This window comes from Zootoca vivipara, chromosome 9 (assembly GCF_965207765.1).
Source record: "Zootoca vivipara chromosome 9, rZooViv2.hap1.1, whole genome shotgun sequence".
Lineage (NCBI taxonomy): Eukaryota > Metazoa > Chordata > Lepidosauria > Squamata > Lacertidae > Zootoca > Zootoca vivipara.
In genome coordinates this window covers 6,375,262-6,393,927 of record NC_142592.1, presented here as the reverse complement: position 1 = coordinate 6,393,927, position 18,666 = coordinate 6,375,262, and the positions used below count along the sequence as shown (strand labels likewise).

The following is an 18,666-nucleotide window of genomic DNA, read 5'->3' as shown; positions in this document are numbered from 1 at the left end:
GCGCTTGCTGTGGCTGTAGAGAACAATACGAGAAGGGCATGTTTTGTTGCATCTGGGGCAGATGAAGACGTCCCGTTGTGCAAATACACCGTGAAGAGTAAAATGGCAATTTATGCCAAGTGTCTCAAAGGGCCGGTCTTAAATATAGGTTAGCCACACTGTTGTGGGTCTGGCGAGTCCCCTCCATAGCGGAGGGCTTCCCCGCAGCGGGGTCTGGACACGGTGGGGTGCGAGCACCCGGCTGATTTTGCTGCCCATCCCTTCTCCAATTGCTTTTATACCCAAAGACATTGCGCGCTCCCTCCCGCTTTGCTTTCAGTCGTCGCTTTCGTTTTGGTTGCCCTTCCTCTCTCGCGCTCCCCCTGCAGCCCGCGGGGAGGAAGACCACCTGCCCAAAGTAAGGGCACCGGAAAGTGCCCTCTAAGGACTTCAGCTGCTGCTACTGCGCATGTTCATTTATAAAAAAATAATAACGCAAACAAACGCGCGTTGCGCCTGCGCCTTAGCGATGGTAGGAGGCGCGTGTCGCTTCGCCGCGCATGCTCAGCGGGTCCGCGCGTAGTCGGAGCGGGAGCGCGGGAGGGCGAAAGGTGTTTTTTTGGCGGTTGCGGTTTGTGCGTCGAAGGGTGAAGTTGAGGGGAGAGCTCAGGTAATCGAGGCCGGTTAATATTTGGGCTCCTGGGTCCGGCTCCAAGGGACCTGCCTGGGTATTACTCCACAGAAGCATAACAACAGGGCTTACTACTTGGGAGTCCTTACTTCAGACTCGCTTTCTTGCGATTCCTGAAACAAAATGCAGCTTGGCGGGGGTGAAGTTGGCGACAAAACCATTCCCCCCCCCCTCCAAAAAAAATAACGTGGCGGGCAGGTGTGCTGCTTATTACCGCTGTGGTTGATATTTAGTGCGAGTTAGGGGTGACTTGCAAGTGTTAGCTGCTTCTAGGGCTGTCTTAAGCATATAGGGCGCCGTGGTGCAAATATCCCCCCCCCCCCCCGTTTTCCCAGAGTTGCCGACCCAAAGCCCTGCGAGTAGGGCACGAGCACTGATGTTTTCTCTCTTGGCTTGCGATGGACAAGCAAAATGACTTGGGCGGAGGAAGAGCTTGTGGGATGGAGCAGGCCTTCTGGACAACTCCGGGGTGCCGTCCCTCCAGCAGCGTTTAAAGAGACAAAACCAGCGCTTGGATGGGCCCAGATGCCAACTGGGCGCAGTGGGTACCCACCGAACCCTCATGGGTTGAAACAGTTTTTGAGAGGGCAGCAGATTCTGGAACAGTCTTCAAGGGCAGCCCAAGGTGGGCAGCACACTGCAGTAGTCTAGGCAGTAGACTAGATTTTACCCCGGATTTTAGCTGGGTGTGCTAGGCTCTGGTGTGATTTAGCAGGGGACCCTGGGCAGATTTCTAATGTTAGAGAGTTGGAAAAAGATACAAATAACTAAAATATGGAGGGGGTGTTGGAAAGGGGGGGAAGGTGAGGGGTGCATGGAGAATTAGAAAGCAGGGCTGAGTTTAGCAGTCCTACTCCCAAGAAAGTATAGAATTGTCCTGTTGCGGGGATCCCCAAGGGTCATCTAGCCCAACCCCCTGCAATGTAGGAAAAATTGCTAAAGAATCTCCAGTATTTTAATCCGCCGCTTAAAAGCCTCCAGTGAAGGAGACGTTATCTACAAGGCTGAAGATCTGGCCCATCCTGGGCCCGATCCAGCGAGGCCCTTGCGCAAACCCCGTTTTATTTCTGAGCAGTAGAACTCCTTGCTGGATCCAGCCCCAGGTTAATGCGTGTGCGCCCCGTGTGCAAAAAACAACAACACCCCCGCAGTATATATTTCCCGCTCCTGCCTGGGCCTTGGAAGTCGATGCCTTTTGCAAACTGCGCACATCTCTGCTGTTGCACCTTCGCAAGCCACGCACATCTCCAAGACCCCGTGGGTGCTAGGACCGCGCAGCCGCTTCCGCCCTGTGTGTAAATACTTCTTCAGATACTCCAGGTGCATGCACACGAAATCTTATACCCAGAACAAACTTAGTTGGTCTCTTAAGGTGCTACTGGACAATTTTTTAATTTTTTTCAACTGCGTTAGACCAACACAGCTACCTACCTGAATCTAGTATTTACTTCAGTTATTATTTTTGCTGTTGCTGCTGCTGCTAAAACAGTATGCTATAATGTGAGAATCAGTTTGTCACTTCGTGTTTCACTTAACAGACCTGCCCACCTCGCAATCCTGGAAGCTGCAAGACACAGAAACAGAACTTAAAATGCCTGTTTTCAAACATCCAGAATATCCAGAAGCGACACTACTTTGCTTGGAAAGCTTGGTGCTTTTTCGGGAATCTCAAGTCTCCACCTTGTTATCAATCTTCGGAGAGGTAGCACTTTCTAATTTCCTTTTCCTAATTGCCCTTTAAGATTCTTAGCCTTATTTTTGTATTCAAAGTCTGCTCTTCAGGCAGCATACTTCTTACTTTTTGTGTGTGCTCCTGACAGGTAGTAAAGCTGAAGTGGATATACCACAGTTGGCCCAGGAAGGCCTGGGTTCAAAATCTACTTTAACTGAAGTCTCTGTGACCTCTAGCAAGTCTTTACTATTACCTTAGCATGTCCTATAGGCGTTCTTTGAACTCAGATGCATACATGAGTTAACACATGTGTTTTTTCATAACACAAGGGATTAACCCATGCATGTATCTCTTAAGTTCAAAGAAATGCAGTCATGGTTGTTTTTAATGTATCAATTTTGTATTGTTGTTTTTCTTCCCCTGGCTACCAATAGGAGCTTACAAGAACATGTAGACTAGTCAGGCTTTTTTTAAAGATTGCCATATAAAACTCAGTAGTGATTCTATTAAATTCTAATGTACAAACATAGGCCTTCTTTTGACATTTATCTGAATAGGTAGATTAGGGAATAATGCATACCATTTATGTAGCGCTGTCCCTTAAGTACTTTTCCACATACAGTATCTCTGTATCCCCAGCTGTTGGGGTATCTCGATGGTTACCAGGAATTCCTTAATTTGAAAAAAAGGTATCCGTGCACCAAGATTTCCTGAAAGGCAGTGGGACCTTGGTTTTCGAACATAATCTGTTCAAAACGTGGCATGCTCAACACCTGAAAAGTGTTCGAAAACTGAAGCATTTACTTCCAGGTTTACGACATTCAGAAATCAAAACGTTTGTCAATGGAGACTTTCAAAAAACGAGGTTCCACTGTACTGACCTTTTTCCTGTGCTGTAGCTATAGGGTACTATGATGTGTTCATTCTAGGATGCCTTCTCAGATTAGAAAAGGTAAGGCCCAGTGTGCCTGACCACTACTCCACATGGTGGTGTTAGAACATGTTCCTGGTTTTTTTTATAGTGTTTGGGACTTCCATGAAATGCATGCTTTCCTTAGCAGGCAAATTGATATACAAAGAGCTATCTTCATGTAGTGTTTTCTAACTTACTTGCAGAATGTTAATATCTTTATAAAGCTACAGGTAGGTAGCCGTGTTGGTCTGGATCGAAGTAAAATAAAAAAATTCCTTCAGTAGCACCTTAAAGACCAACTAAGACTTAGTTGGTCTTTAAGGTGCTACTGAAGGAATTTTTTTATTTTATAAAGCTATGCTAAGTAGGGCAACATTATTCCCGTATTTCAAATGGGGAACACTGCCAAATAGATAGTGGCCTATGTATGGATTCATGATAGGTGAGATATGAAGTGGAGAATTCTTGGCTCACAGCTCATTCTTTATGCAAAAGGTCTTTTTTAAACACAAACATTCCTTGGCTTATGTTAATAATGGGAAGGACATCGCTTCAAGCAGAAACTCTGAGGGTAATACTCTGCTATTCCCCTCTCCAGTCTCATATAACCAGCAACTCCTGCATTGATTAATATGGGCTGTGGCATAGTTGAAGTTGTTACCTTTATCTGTAATTAAATATAATATCCCTACAAGCCGTTAAGGAGAATAATGTGTCATTTGCTTCACGGTATGGAAACTGATGTCGGCAGTCTGCTGCAGCATTTAATTTTGCCTGACAGTCTTCTGAAGCTTGCCGTACTACTGTATTCAGCATGAGTGCTATACGTGCAGATTGTTTTTAAATGTAAGGTTACTTTTTTCAGCCATGGAGATGATTTTGATTCTCAGTAATTTCCAGGGATTCTCCTAGTAATCCCTGAAGAATGAATTTTTCAACCCTGCTTTCAGGAAACATTGCAACACTTGTTGGTTTACCCAGGCATTTAGCTTGAACTTAGTTAACTGAAAGACGTGGATGTAATAGTTATTCAAATGGTGTTCATTCCAGAAACATTTTTATCGGTTTATACTCTTTCTTTTACCAGTTTATCTTTAAAATTATCACTTTATAAAATATACTTGTGTCTGAACAGGTGTTACAGGAGCATGTCTATAGGTAGCATTGTATCTTCAAAATAATTTATTTCTGTTTTTCTTTTGCTTCACTCCCAAGCAGTAGTAATGATTGTGTGTGTGGTGTTGCTTTTTCCTTGTTGAGTGTTTATATTGCGCTCAACAATTAAAATAACTTTTGATGTGTTGAAAATTGCCAATATACAATTATTTGCTTTAAATGGTGTCGCAGAGAATGAATGAATAACTGCTGATATACTGAAACAGAACCTTTGATTAAGGTGGCAGGAGGTCACCTGGTTGGGTGGGTGGTTTTTGTTGTGGGTGAACAGCTGTATTTTTGCTTCATTTTAATGGATTTTGTTCTGTAGGGTTTTGTAAATCGTTTCAGGACCCCTTCTGTGTGAAGTGATCGATAATTTGATTGAACTTGAAATTTCATTGTTTAGAAAACTACTCATTGTGGGGCCAGTGTACACAATATCAGATTTAGCAGATATGTATGTGAGGTGGGACAGTAGCCACTCATCATCCTGTCTCCTCCTTGGGTGTGCACAGCAATGAATGGACATACATCTATACATATGATACCCTGGAATTTTCCAGTCATATTTTTAACATGGAAGAATCATAGAATCATAGAGTTGGAAGAGACCACGAGGGCCATTCAGTCCAACCCCCTGCCAAGCAGGAAACACCATCAAAGCATTCTTGACATATGGCTGTCAAGCCTCTGCTTAAAGACCTCCAAAGAAGGAGACTCCACCACACTCCTTGGTAGCAAATTCCACTGTCGAACAGCTCTTACTGTCAGGAAGTTCTTCCTAATGATTAGGTGGAATCTTCTTTCTTGTAGCTTGAATCCATTGCTCCGTGTCTGCTTCTCTGGAGCAGCAGAAAACAACCTTTCACCCTCTTCTATATGACATCCTTTTATATATTTGAACATGGCTATCATATCACCCCTTAACCTTCTCTTCTCCAGGCTAAACATACCCAGCTCCCTAAGCCGTTCCTCATAAGGCATTGTTTCCAGGCCTTTGACCATTTTGCTTTCCCTCCTCTGGACACGTTCCAGCTTGTCAGTATCCTTCTTGAACTGTGGTGCCCAGAACTGGACACAGTATTCCAGGTGAGATCTGACCAGAGCGGAATACAGTGGTACTATTACTTCCTTTGATCTAGATGCTATACTCCTATTGATGCAGGCCAGAATTGCATTGGCTTTTTTAGCTCCTGCATCACACTGTTGACTCATGTCAAGTTTGTGATCTACCAAGATTCCTAGATCCTTTTCACATGTACTGCTCTCAAGCCAGGTGTCACCCATCCTGTATTTGTGCCTTTCATTTTTTTTTTGCCCAAGTGTAGTACTTTACATTTCACCCTGTTAAAATTCATCTTGTTTGCTTTGGCCCAGTTGTCTAATCTGTTAAGGTCATTTTGAAGGAAGGATTGAAAGAATTTAGTACAGATGTGCATATACATCACTAAATAAGTTTTTTTTATTTAAGTGATAAGTGTGTTCAGACCAGCTGCCCTACCATACATAAAGTGTTTGTTGATTGAATATTGGATGAACAATAAAACTATGAATTCCAATGTGGGTTTAGGATTGATTCATTAGGAATCACCCTTCTTCCTCTTGCTACCATCATGAATCGCTTGTCAGCATGTATGAACCTGTACAATTATCATTTTGCTGTATTTGCAGTCCACCTATGCAGAACATCTAAGACAGGGGTGTCAAACTCAAATTCATCGGGGGCCGCATCAGCAGTTTGGTCACCCTCAAAGGGCCGGTTGTATCTGTAGGACTATGTGTCCACTCTTTATTATTATAAATTATTGTCACTGCATTCAATTATTACTGTTTTTGTAATAATGTAAGTAATAACTAACATAGTCAGAATAATGGCAAGTAGATATTCAAATGTACAATTATTGTACAATTTATTGAAAAATGATTTTTGGTAACTGCACTGGGTGGTGGAGGCTCACTAGGGTTTCATGCAGGAGCTTTGCAGAGCTACTGGTACCTGGAGATGCTGGGGTCCTTCTGCATGCAGGACAGATGTTCTGCCAGTGAGCCACCACCCTTCACCAAAGGGACTGGCTGAGGTTGACTCACTGGAGCTGTTCTCCTGGTTCCAGGGTTTAAGGGCCAGAAGTATAAAGCAGCATCCTATGTTTCTGAGGAGAGGGAGAGGGAGGGGAGGGAGGAAGGGAGGAAGGAAAGAGGGGAGAGAAAGAAGAGTAGGAAATAAGGAAGGGAATAAAGAAGGAAAGAAAAAGAAAGAGGGAGAGAAGACAGAGATAAAGAAGGAAGGAAGGAGAGGGAAAGAAAGAATAAGAATGAGGGAGAGGAAGAAAGATGGGAAGGACAGAAGGAAGAAAGGAAGGAAGGAAGGAAGGAAGGAAGGAAGGAAGGAAGGAAGGAAGGAAGAAAGAAAGAAAGAAAGAAAGAAAGAAAGAAAGAAAGAAAAGAGGGAGCAGGAGGGAGAGAGGAAGGAAAGAGGGGAGAAAAAGAAGAGTAGGAAATAAGGAAGGGAATAAAGAAGGAAAGAAAAAGAAAGAGGGAGAGAAGACAGAGATAAAGAAGGAAGGAAGGAGAGGGAAAGAAAGAATCAGAACGAGAGAGAGGAAAAAAGAAAGGGAAGGGGGGGGGTCGCCGCCTTGATTCAGCGCCAGAAAAGAGCGCGAAGGGACCCAGGGGCAAAAAGCATTTCCCGTGCAGCGTGAGGCAGCGGGTGTCCATTTTAGGAGACGTGCGTAAAGCCTCAGAGTTGCACGTTCGTGAGGCTGAGCCGCTGCTGAGCTCATGTTCATGAGGCTGAGCCGCGGCAGGAGGAGGAGGAGGTGAGGCAGGAGGAGAAGAAGGCGGCGGCTTGCCGGGTCGGTGCCCGGCAGCGCCGTACGGAGAGTCCCGAGCCTCTGGGACGCAGCAGTGCTCTCTAGCACTTTGAATCCTCCTCCTCTTCCTCCTCCACACGGCGCTGTTGTGTGCTTTATCTGTGCTTCAGCAGCAGCAGCCGTTTCCAGGCGCCGAGCCGTGGCAGGAGGAGGAGGATTCAAAGTGCTACAGAGCACTGCTGCGTCGCAGAAGCTTGGGACTCTCCGTGCGGCGCTGCTGGGCGCTGACCCGGAAAGCTGCCTCCTTCTCCTGCTGTGGCTCGGGGTGCTCCACGCAGCGCTGCTCCGGCCGCCTTTCTACCCCCCCCAGGCCCCAGCTGTTTGTCGACGCTTTGTTGGCGCGGCACTTCAGCAGCAAGGTCCTGCTGCTGGGTCCCGCTGGCTGGGGCGCTTGGCGGGCCACATGACGAGGTCTGGCGGGCCGGATTTGGCCCCCGGGCCTTGTGTTTGACACCCGTGATCTAAGACTTTCTCAGCCTCAGATGGCTCAGTGCAATAGGTTGTTGACTGGAAAAGCAACTCAGAACAATTTCCAGAAAATGGTTAAAAATGGTTAAGAAGTAAAGATCTTAACGTAATAACCAGTGGTTTGGATATGCAACTCTTTCAGTAAATTGAAAAAAGGAAGAAAGTTTCTTGCTTAGAAAGGGGGGGGGGAGAGAGAGAGAGATTATGCAGCTAAGTGCCAGGACCTCAGAATTGCAAATCATTGACTTGCTTTCTCTTTGAAAGTATTTAACCACATACTGAAAAATCATTCTCTATTTAGTTCTGGTGTCTCCAATTTTGCAGAGCCTGTGAGCACATTTGGAGTTCTGCAAAATTGTATTGGCTGCCATGGTGGGGGGCAGGCCCATTCATAAAACGGCCACTGTGGTGGGCATAGCTGGTCACTAGTGAGGCTAAAATATAAGTAACTTGCCTAGGAACGCCAGATCACAAAGCCATTTCTGAGAAACCATGTTAATGGGAAGATCACCCCAAAACTGTTTCACTCAGCCTATTGCACTGCATATATTGAAAAAAACCACCCATCCCATTCAGTAAGCACAAGCACACAAAACATCTGCACACAGACTCTCTGCTTTATCAATCCCCTCATAGCCCTGGTGCCCTTCCCAGCACCCAAGCAGTTGCCCTCCCAGCACTTGGGTTCAGAAATTGTCTTCTAACTAGTACATTTACCTGCTTGTGTGAAGTGAGTGATTGGGCTGTGTACACCATTACGTAGCTTGAGCAAAGTGGCCTCTTCCAACTCTATGATTCTATGATTCTAAAGTATGGCTAATTCAGCCAAGGTTCTTGACTTACTGTTAATGTGTGAACATGGCCTATGATTCAACAAGTTTATTGTATGTGTTTCTTGCTTTTAGCTGCAATTGGCTTTCAAAGCAGCTTGCAATTACAAACTGTCACAATGATATTTTTGAAAAGCTATCAGTATGCTCCATATTAAAGGCTTTCTGTCGTGGAGCCTTGGGTACTGTTACCAAACAGGCCAATCTCTTGACTTGTAATGTCTTGGGAGTTTCAGTGCTGGGCTTCAGGCCAGTCATTCTTTTGAACCGAACTTCCTTGTATTTGATGGATTATAAAATCAAAGGGATAAACTGTCCTGGTGGATCTTAGTTGCTGCATTTTTAGCGAACCCTTCATTCTTCAACTTTTCATCTAGCCAAAAATTTGATGAGTCAAAGTTCTGTACATCTTTTGATTGAAGAAAGTCCAGTGTGCTTTAAAAGAAAAGAAAAGAAATAAAACAAACACTGAATGTATATATATATATATATAATTTTTGTCCAGCGTCAGCATTTGAGCTTCTCATCCCTTTTTATCTACGGACACACATCCAGTGGGAAGACTTATGTTATGCAGACTCTTCTGAAAACCTTAGAGGTAAGAAGAATAATGGATTCATACTGTATATTGGGAAATGCTTTCAAGTTTTGTTTTTAAAAATCCTCTGAAACCATCAGTTTGTTCATCTTTCCTGTTTCCTCAAGAAAACCATTATTGACTGTGCCCAGATAACTTGGTACATAGGGCCTTGGCTTATGCAGCAAAGAAAACAAGGAAGCAAAGCTCTGTTTGCCCCTACAAATGACCTGTAACTTAGTGCTGTTGTATTTCTACATTTGCCCTGCCTCTGGCAGTGTCTGGTACTAGCTATAGTGACAGTACATGTCCAGCCCTATCATTAGGCATACCTGAAGGTGGCCACTTTAGGTAATTTATTTTGTCTGTCATGAAAGGGCAGCAGATGGTTAGTGATTAAATTTATTATTATTGTATTTTTACTGGCAGGAAGTAGGAGAGGCCCTTGTGAGCTTTTCTGCCTTAGGTGCCAAAATAACTTGATTGACTTTGGGTGGCCTTGGGAGGGGAGTGTCAAATGCTACTGTGCCTCAGGCATCAATTTGTCTTGTGCTGGCCCTGTTGATGATCCATGTGGGATTGAGGCAACATGAATGATAAGTCAAGGGCTAACTCTTCAGAACAAGAGTGAACTAAGGAAAAACTTACTGGTTTCAGCTTCATGCTGTGCTTAAACCATATCTTAACAATTAATATTAAGTACTTGTAATGTTTTGGATGGATCATATTGTGGGTTTTAACATATTTTTAGTCTCTTACAACTTGCCCTGTGATGTTATATGGCCCTCATTTTGGGGTCTGTCAGATAATGCTGTTGCTGCTTTTGTGCCATGCTCTCCTTTAACTTTCTCAAACCTTGTTTACAGCTAGAGGGAGTGGTAGTGAATTTGTGGTTGACATTGACACTGTATAATAGTGGCTTCTTGGATTCACTTTCATGAACTTCCCACTGTGTGTAGAATCCATTGAAATGGCAGCAAATGTAATAATTATTTCGACTTCATATGTGAAGTCCAATCAGTCAATATTTAGTACTGAAATACTTGCATGTTTGTCAACAAGCAGTCCTCATTGAGAAGTAATTATGTCAATAAATGTGAATAAATAATGATCTCTTGGTTTTTTTTAAAAAAAAGCAAAACAAAAAACTGCTGGTGGTATTCTCTGCAAATTCTTGCAATAGCATTAATACATTTTTCTTTCTCCTTAGCTGCCTCATGTGTTTGTGAACTGTGTTGAATGTTTCACTTCAAGACTGCTTCTAGAAGAAATTTTGAGACAGTTGCAAAGCCTTTCCTCAAAGGAAGAATCTCCTGTTCTTCCATTCTGTGATACGTTCAACGATTTCATACGTTTATTCAAGCAGGCAACTATGACACCTGATCTGCAGAAACAAACTTTGTATGTGGTAAGTTTGAAAGCCACTTGGGTTTAGGGCTGGGTGATACCTGCTTTCCAACATTATAATACACCGCCAGCAATATGATGGTGTTTTACAATTTCTTAACGGAGGTGGGGAGGAAGAAGGCAGTTGCTAAGGCGACTGAAGCAGGCCCCTGTCTCCTTGGCAGGGGCAGGTGGGCTACCTCTTCATCCTGTAATTTCTTTAAACTTCTCGTAGAAATTTGAAGAAAACCCATCTAGGCCTGATGTTTTATTGGTTTTCAGGGTTTTTTATAGCTAGCTTGAGATAATCTTCAGTAATTTTAGAATTTAGGAAGATACGTTGTTCTTTAGATAGAGCAGACAAGTTCAACTACTTTGCCTAATGCGAACTAAGAATACAGCCTAGAACACATCCAAAACTTTACTGCAGCTGTATATTAGAATGGAAGGTAAGTGATGGTGCCTTTTAGAAACGTTTGTCCACCATTGTGATCTTCTGATTGAGCAATCTCATATTTACTTCCAAGTAAATCATAGGGCTCTCCGTGGCATGTTTTTAAACTCCCTGATTTAATAATTGACTATGTAAAGGTGAATGAGGATACTGGGACATATCAATGTTTATTTTAGCCAAGTGTGGGAAGGGGAACAAACATTATCAACACAGACAACCAACTAACTGTTACTGAAGGGTTTGTACTATAAAGCTATTAAGTGGGGCAGCTAATGTAAATGGGAAGGTTTGGGTAGGCTAGCATAAAGTTTGTGGTTTGGGGAGGGGAATTAGCTCCTTTGAATAACAGGCTGTTAATTTTATGAATCTTATAGTCTAGGGGCAAGATTCTGGAGTTTTTGTTGTGAAAGCTTTAAGCGCACTTGAATAAATAATGTAGTGTGTACGTATAACTAGAGCAATGAAAAATTAATTGGGCAACATAATTCTACATAGTCTGTGAAGAGTAGATGGAGGAGAAAGGAAATGTGGGTGAAAGATTATTGTACTACTTTGTATGAAAAATAGTTAATGCAGAAACACTCGTTAATGGATACACAGTGGGAATAGATGAATTCTTTTCAAGAGAAAGATCTCATTCTGAATCTCTGAGGAAAGCTGAGAAAGTAATATCACACTGAAAAGTTTATGTTAATTTTGAGCAACTTGTAACTTCACCGCCACCCTACCCCACATTCCCTCCTTTGGTGTTCTCTTCAGCAAGCTACTAGTACACTGTTCATCCTGGAGTCTAATAAAGATGTGTGATTACATCTTGAAACACATTCAGATACCTATTAAACATTGGCTATTATAATGGTTGATTAACTCCTGACTTTAGGAATCATACCATGGCTTTACCGTCATGTTTTGTGCCTTTATGGCTGCAAACGTATGCATGCTTATGTGGGTATAAGCCCCACTGATTTCTGTCACACTGATCTCCAGGGAAAATAATATTGGGCTTCGTAGCTTAGTGAAAGAATACATATTTTGCATAGGGAATTTCCTAGATTCAATCCTGGGTATCTCTAATAATAATCTAATAATAATAATAATAATAATAATAATAATAATAATTTATTATTTATACCCCGCCCATCTGGCCGGGTTCCCCCAGCCACTCTGGGCGGCTTCCAACAAAATATTAAAATACAGAAATCAATCAAACATTAAAAGCTTCCCTAAACAGGGCTGCCTTAAGATGCCTTCTAAAGGTCTGGTAATTGTTATTCTCTTTGACCTCTGGTGGGAGGGCATTCCACAGGGTGGGCGCCACTACCGAGAAGGCCCTCTGCCTGGTTCCCTGTAACTTGGCTTCTCGTAGTGAGGGAACTGCCAGAAGGCCCTCGGTGTCCGGGCAGAACGATGGGGGAGGAGACGCTCCTTCAGGTATACTGGACCGAGGCCGTTTAGGGCTTTAAAGGTCAGCACCAACACTTTGAATTGTGCACGGAAACGTACTGGGAGCCAATGTAGGTCTTTCAGAACCAGTGTTATGTGGTCTCGGCGGCCACTCCCAGTCACCAATCTAGCTGCCGCATTCTGGATTAATTGCAGTTTCCGGGTCACCTTCAAAGGTAGCCCCACGTAGAGCGCATTACAGTAGTCCAAGCGGGAGATAACCAGAGCATGCACTACTCTGGTGAGACAGTCCGCGGGCAGGTAGGGTCTCAGCCTGCGTACCAGATGGAGCTGATAAACAGCTGCCCTGCCCTCTGGTTAAAAGGACCACAACTGATATTAAAGATCTCTGCTTGAGATCCTGGAGAGTCACTTCTGGCCAGAGCAGACAGTATTAGGCTAGGGAGAAAATTGGCCTGAACCTGGTATAAGGCCCTTTGTTCCTAAGGCTCTGTTCAGGCCTATGGTTGATCTCTGGTTTGGGGAATGGGCTGTGGGATTTTATATTCTCCCACTCCCAGATTCCTTCTGATCCTCTTCATTGGTTTGTGTGAATGTCTTCAAAGGAGGTTAAAGTAGACCTGGCTTTGCTCCTATACTGTGAGAATGTGCTTATCATCAGGGAAGAGGATATGTGCATGATCCTGCAGTCCTGCTTTGATATTTAAACCCAAGTTTTGTAGCTCTAAACTGGTTGTAAGGGAGATGGTTGTCTAATGCACATAAGGGAGGCATTCCTCGTGGCTGCCCTGCTTCTTACCATTACAGGCTCACCAAAGTCCCAAACCCGAGTGCTTTGTGCTTTTCAAAAAAAATAAAAATGAGACAGGTGTTTGCCCTGGCTTTTGGCTGAAGGCTAAGATGAAAAAGGCTGTGTGCATTAAGTTGAAGACTGGCTCACGTTAAGAGCAATCCTATTGTGACTGGGAAGAGCTCGCATGTAAAGCTGGTGCCACCTTCTGGAAGCTGCACACATGGCTCCAATGAGTCACCCAATTGCAGGATTGCATAGATTGCCGTGGCCACGTTCACACTCTGCACGTTAGGTGGTAATTTTCACAATCAGGATTGACTGTCTGATGTCCACTCCACACCACTCATGTGGGGGACACTTACAAGATGGCACCTATAAATATGAACTAGTCTGTAGTTAGTTCTGGCCATTTTCAAAAGAACCATGCACCTTCAAGGGAATTTTTCAACAATGGTTTCTCAAGCCAGAAGCACCGTATTACACATGGTAAATTACTGTTGAAACTGAGGCATGTTTCTATGGCTGTTTGTGATATGCCAGGGAAGTCTGCTGTTTAAATAATAAGCCAAAAAAAGTTAGTGAGTGTGCCCAACATCTTTGGCTCACTTAATTTCTTTGAATTCAGAGGTAGTGAATTTGACATTGTGCTTTCTGACTAAGTCTCTTGGACAGGATGTATGTTATCAAAAATAATGCTGGTAGTAGTGACAAGGTGAGTGGATGGTAGAAAGTACAGTAATTCCTTATTTTCAAGGGAGAGTTCCCCTTTACTGCTTCCTGGTGCAAAAATCCCCTGCTGCTGCTGAAAATAAGCACCAGGTGGGTGGGGCCAATTGTATGGGTTCTTCACACCCAATCATTGCCCAGCAGAGAAGGACCCAAGTCATTTTGTCCAGTATTCAGACAGTTGCTATTGGTGGAAGAGATCTTCCTACATTTAAGACTCCCACCCTTCTAGCGATAAGAATTAGTGCCAAGTGAGAAGTCGAAGGAAATGCTTACTTAAATGTACAGTATCTTTATGCATTTAAACAAAGTACATCAAAGGACCTCCTCCATTTTCTTCAGGAAAAATGAGCATAGTTAAGTGCTAAAAATGTGGTGTGAGATTCTGAAAGATTACTGCTGTCAGATGAGTATGTTACAGCAGGGCAACCCTTGACTTAGCTGGTTTTAGAACCAATTTTTGGGAATTAATAATGTTACTTATCATAATATTTGAAATTACTTGATAATACTAGGGCAGGACATTAAATGTTGCAAAATGATCAATTTTATTGGGTAAGATGTTGGTAAATCAGAACAGTTAAGTGTTAAATTAGAGCATTTCATTCCGCTGTGCATGAAAATAGACAAGAGTGGGGGAGAAATCAATTTATGTGAATTAACCTGGGTCTTTGGATTTATTATGGGGCGGTTTAAATGGAGATTGATGGAAGAACCTGCGTTCTGGTAGCACAAGCTGGCAAAACTAATCTATGCTATTTCGTTTCATTCGTAAATAACGTAAGATATTTCAGCCTCAATTAATTTAGCGAAAATTAAGATAAATGGATGGTCTCTTCAGTGGCTTCTAAATGCTTCTCTTAATCCAAGAACAGGTACTGAACAATCATGATTAATCATGAGGCTCAAAATGATTCATTTTCCCCGGTGAAGGATGGTGCCAATAAAACTTTGTGTTTATGCCTGCGTTGAGAACAATGTGTCCTTCGTGTTTCTTCTCTCTTGTTTGGAATTGCAATTCATCAGTCTAATTATCTTTAACACATAAGAGCTGGTGTAGCATAACGGTTAAGAATCACAGGATCCCTGGTTCAAATGTGACCTTTCCCCTGTTGAATCCACCAGGTGGCCTTAGCTAAGCCATAACACACACACACACACACACACACACACACACACACACACACACACTGCCCCCAATCTCAGTATGGCGGTCATAGAAGGAGCAGGGATATAGGAAGCTGCTCTCTATTGTCTAGACTAGAGACAAAGCTGCTCTCCAAGGTTTCAACCAAAGGACATTTCCAGTCCTACCTGGAGATGCCAGGGATTGAACCTGGGACGTTTTGCATGCTATTCTTTGACAGTGTTGTTAAAAGGATTACTTAGATGGCGTACGTAAAGTTCTATATAAAGTGTTTGTCAATATCTTTAAGGCCCACCTCGAGTTTTTATTGTAATCATTTGGTATATACATTTTGTTACAGAAAAATAAATGAATGCATAATTTGTTTAGGTGCCCACCGAGTACAAACATCCCTTAGTAGTCTTCAAAATGATTTGCTGCCACTACCTATTAATGTATAGAGAGCCTTTTATAACTTTGCCTCTGTGATTAAAAGGCACTGTGTGGAGTGAAATCTCCTAATGTAGTCTTCCTCAGGTCACCCTCCTTAATTGTAGAACTCAGTGTTGTTGTTGTTTAGTCATTTAGTCGTGTCCGACTCTTCGTGACCCCATGGACCATAGCACGCCAGACACTCCTGTCTTGCACTGCCTCCCGCAGTTTGGTCAAACTCAAGTTCGTAGCTTCGAGAACACTGTCCAACCATCTCGTCCTCTGTCGTCCCCTTCTCCTAGTCCCCTTCTCCTAGTGCCCCTTCTCCTAGTGTAGAACTCAGTAAATACATTTATTTGTGGAAAATAATATCTAGTACTATTGATAATTTGCTAGTTTTAACAGCTTAACTCTCCCTGATTATTCTTAGTCTGTTTAGCTTTCAGCTCCTCTAACTCTGTCCTACTCCCCTCCCCAACTATCCTTTTCAGCTGACCTTCTCTGTCACTCTTAATTCCACCCCACCACATTCAATCCCACTCTCCTGCTGTCTATTCATCCACCATTGTGTTTTCCTCTTTGGATTAGGATCCCATGTTCATATATAAAGTGATAACCAACATTAATCCTACTCAGAGTAGACTCACTGGAAATCAGTGGACTTAAGTAATTCAAACATTTTAAATTGCTTATGAGTTGCTTTTGTGTAATAAAATTTCTCTTTGGTTTTAAAGGTTTTGGATAAAGCAGAGCAGCTGAGGGAACTAGAAACAAACCTCTTGCCAGGTTTCCTGAGACTACAAGAACTGGTAAGTAAATTGACCAAGTGATCCTTATTGAGCTACTGCATTTTAGCAGTACTTATAAAACAAATTTCCAGTATGTACTATGTTGGTTCAATGAACCAATTTCTGCAGTGAATCCACTATCCAGTGCAACTCTCTGGGGCATTAAGAAAGAAAGAAAGAAAGAAGTGCCACCCCTGTTCCAGTTACAGGACACTGCTTTCTTCCTCACCCAGAGGCATCCTTACCCACCACAGCTTGAAGAAACTAGCCTTTTCTTTTGGAATGGGTTTCTTCATTCCACAGCTGCATTCTATAAAACAGCTTGCTCCCACTTGTGCTGTGGGAGGAGCAATACTGGAGCCTTCTGTACATTCACGGTAAACCAATAACTATTGTCTAAGGTGGTGTGTACAGTGGTCCAGTGTTGGAGACAAGGGAATGATCATTGTCCCCTTTCCACCTTGGAATTATGTTGTGTAAAGTAGATGTTTCTTATTGCTTGGTACAGCTTACCTTGCTTCTGTTTTCTGGGACAGGGAGGTTAACTATATGCTCCTGGAGCATTTGAAATGCTGGTTCAGGGTTGCTCTTCCTGCCACTTTCCCGTTCATGCAGGAACCTGATAAACAGTGCTGATCATTTTTTGTAGATGTGCATTAATCTTGGTAGCACACTGGAATGGAGAATGCGCGTGTTGCTTGATTTGGCACTTTCATGTGTTTCTTTTGCAATAATCTGATGAACTGTAACAAATGTGACTGTAACAAATGTGAGACTTCGACTGCAGGGAAGAAATGTGTTTTGCTTTGGATTGATGCTGGCTTTTGCAGCAATTCAAGTGGATTAGAGAAGCATAGTGCATGATTCTTATATCTTGTCGGTAGGTAGGAGCCAAGGAGTATTGTGAAAAACAAACAAGACTCCTTGACTCTCCTACCAGGAGAATAATTAGAGATCAACTTGTCGGAAATTTCCTGGTGCTGCTCTTGGGAAGGGTGGCTACACAGCTATCATTTTTGGTGTGATGATGAACACTAGTGATATGCAAAAGAGGCTTGAAAAGCTACTTGATATTGATTCAGAAACTGATATATGTAGCAAGATCATATTGTGTGCTATGGAAGGTGAGATTTGAAAGCGTAAACTGTTCTCTTAATAATGGGAAATGCCTTTGTTTTCATGTGATACTCAGCTGCTAGATTAGGACAAGTGCCTTAAAATCTTGGTAGGCAAGTTAAAAGGTATTAAAAAGCCTTTGCCTCCCTCACTTTATTATATGTCTGTAAACTCCCTGAGTATCTTGAGAGGGAAGAGACAAATTTTCTCTCCCTCCAAATAATTCAGGCCTGAAGGGCAATTGGCACCTCTGATTCCATAGGTGAAAACATTTATAAATCTGCATTTATAGTTCCTGAAGACATATGGATTTGATTCAATTATAGAAGCCTAGATTCTTGGTCTTCTGGTTGTCAGTGGAGTTGCCCTTAGTGTAAGCTGATGCCTTCGAATCTGTATTGTTAAAAACTGTAGGGTAATATATTCAAAGAAACTGAGGCTGGAATCCTATATACGTCTGCTCAGAAGTAGAGTTCAGTGGGGCTTACTCACATTGAAATGGATATAAGATTGCAGCCTGAAGATGGCTTAGTTAGAGTGTGGTGCTGATAACACCGAGATTGCAGGTTTGATCTCCATAAGGGACAGCTGCATATCCCTGCATTCCGGGGGGTTGGACTAGATCAGTGGTGGCCAAACTTGGCCCTCCAGCTGTTTTGGGACTACAACTCCCACCATCCCTAGCTAATGGGACCAGTGGTCAGGGATGATGGGAATTGTAGTCCCAAAACAGCTGGAGGGCCAGGTTTGGCCACCACTGGACTAGATGGTCCTCAGGGTTACTTCCACTCTGTGATTCTATGATAAGTAAGTCTCAGTTCAGATGCGGTGTCCCTCATTTTCAAGCTACAGTCCTAGGGACATGCTGCTGCAGGGAACTTGCACAAGAAAGGAGGGAGCAATGATTGGAGACTGAAAATGCTATGTCTCAATTGAGCTCATTTGCATGTTTTGAAAGCAGCTGACCAACAGATGGACTGTCCGTTTACCTTACTAAGATTTTAATAATTTAAGAGTCAAGCTTTTTCAAGCAAACACGAGCCTCCTTCTTGACAATTAAGATGTGCAGCCCTATGTAGTTTAAATGCCATAGTGCACAGCAATAGAAGAACTGGGTGTTTTTAAAATGTAGATGTATTAGCTGCTTGATTAGGCTGCTTACGGTCTTATGATTATGCAAATAATTTGCAATAAAATGCTGAATCAGATTAGTTTGTTTCAATTAGAAAGAAACTTAACAAGTTTTTCTGTGACTAAAAATGCCGCTACAAGGTCACCTTTTC

General features: G+C 42.8%; 1 protein-coding gene across 1 annotated transcript in view; it reads left to right on the top strand.

Annotated features, from left to right (window-relative positions):
• The first annotated feature begins 560 nt into the window (after positions 1–560).
• ORC5 (origin recognition complex subunit 5) overlaps positions 561–18,666 on the top strand; it is a 71,673-nt gene continuing 53,567 nt past the window's right edge. Inside the window, exons 1-5 of the mRNA XM_035127015.3 lie at positions 561–649; positions 2,209–2,372; positions 9,087–9,179; positions 10,369–10,566; positions 16,214–16,288. Of these exons, the coding sequence (XP_034982906.1) occupies positions 2,262–2,372; positions 9,087–9,179; positions 10,369–10,566; positions 16,214–16,288 (477 nt within the window). The 5' untranslated portion in view covers positions 561–649; positions 2,209–2,261. The remainder of the gene's footprint in view (positions 650–2,208; positions 2,373–9,086; positions 9,180–10,368; positions 10,567–16,213; positions 16,289–18,666) is intronic.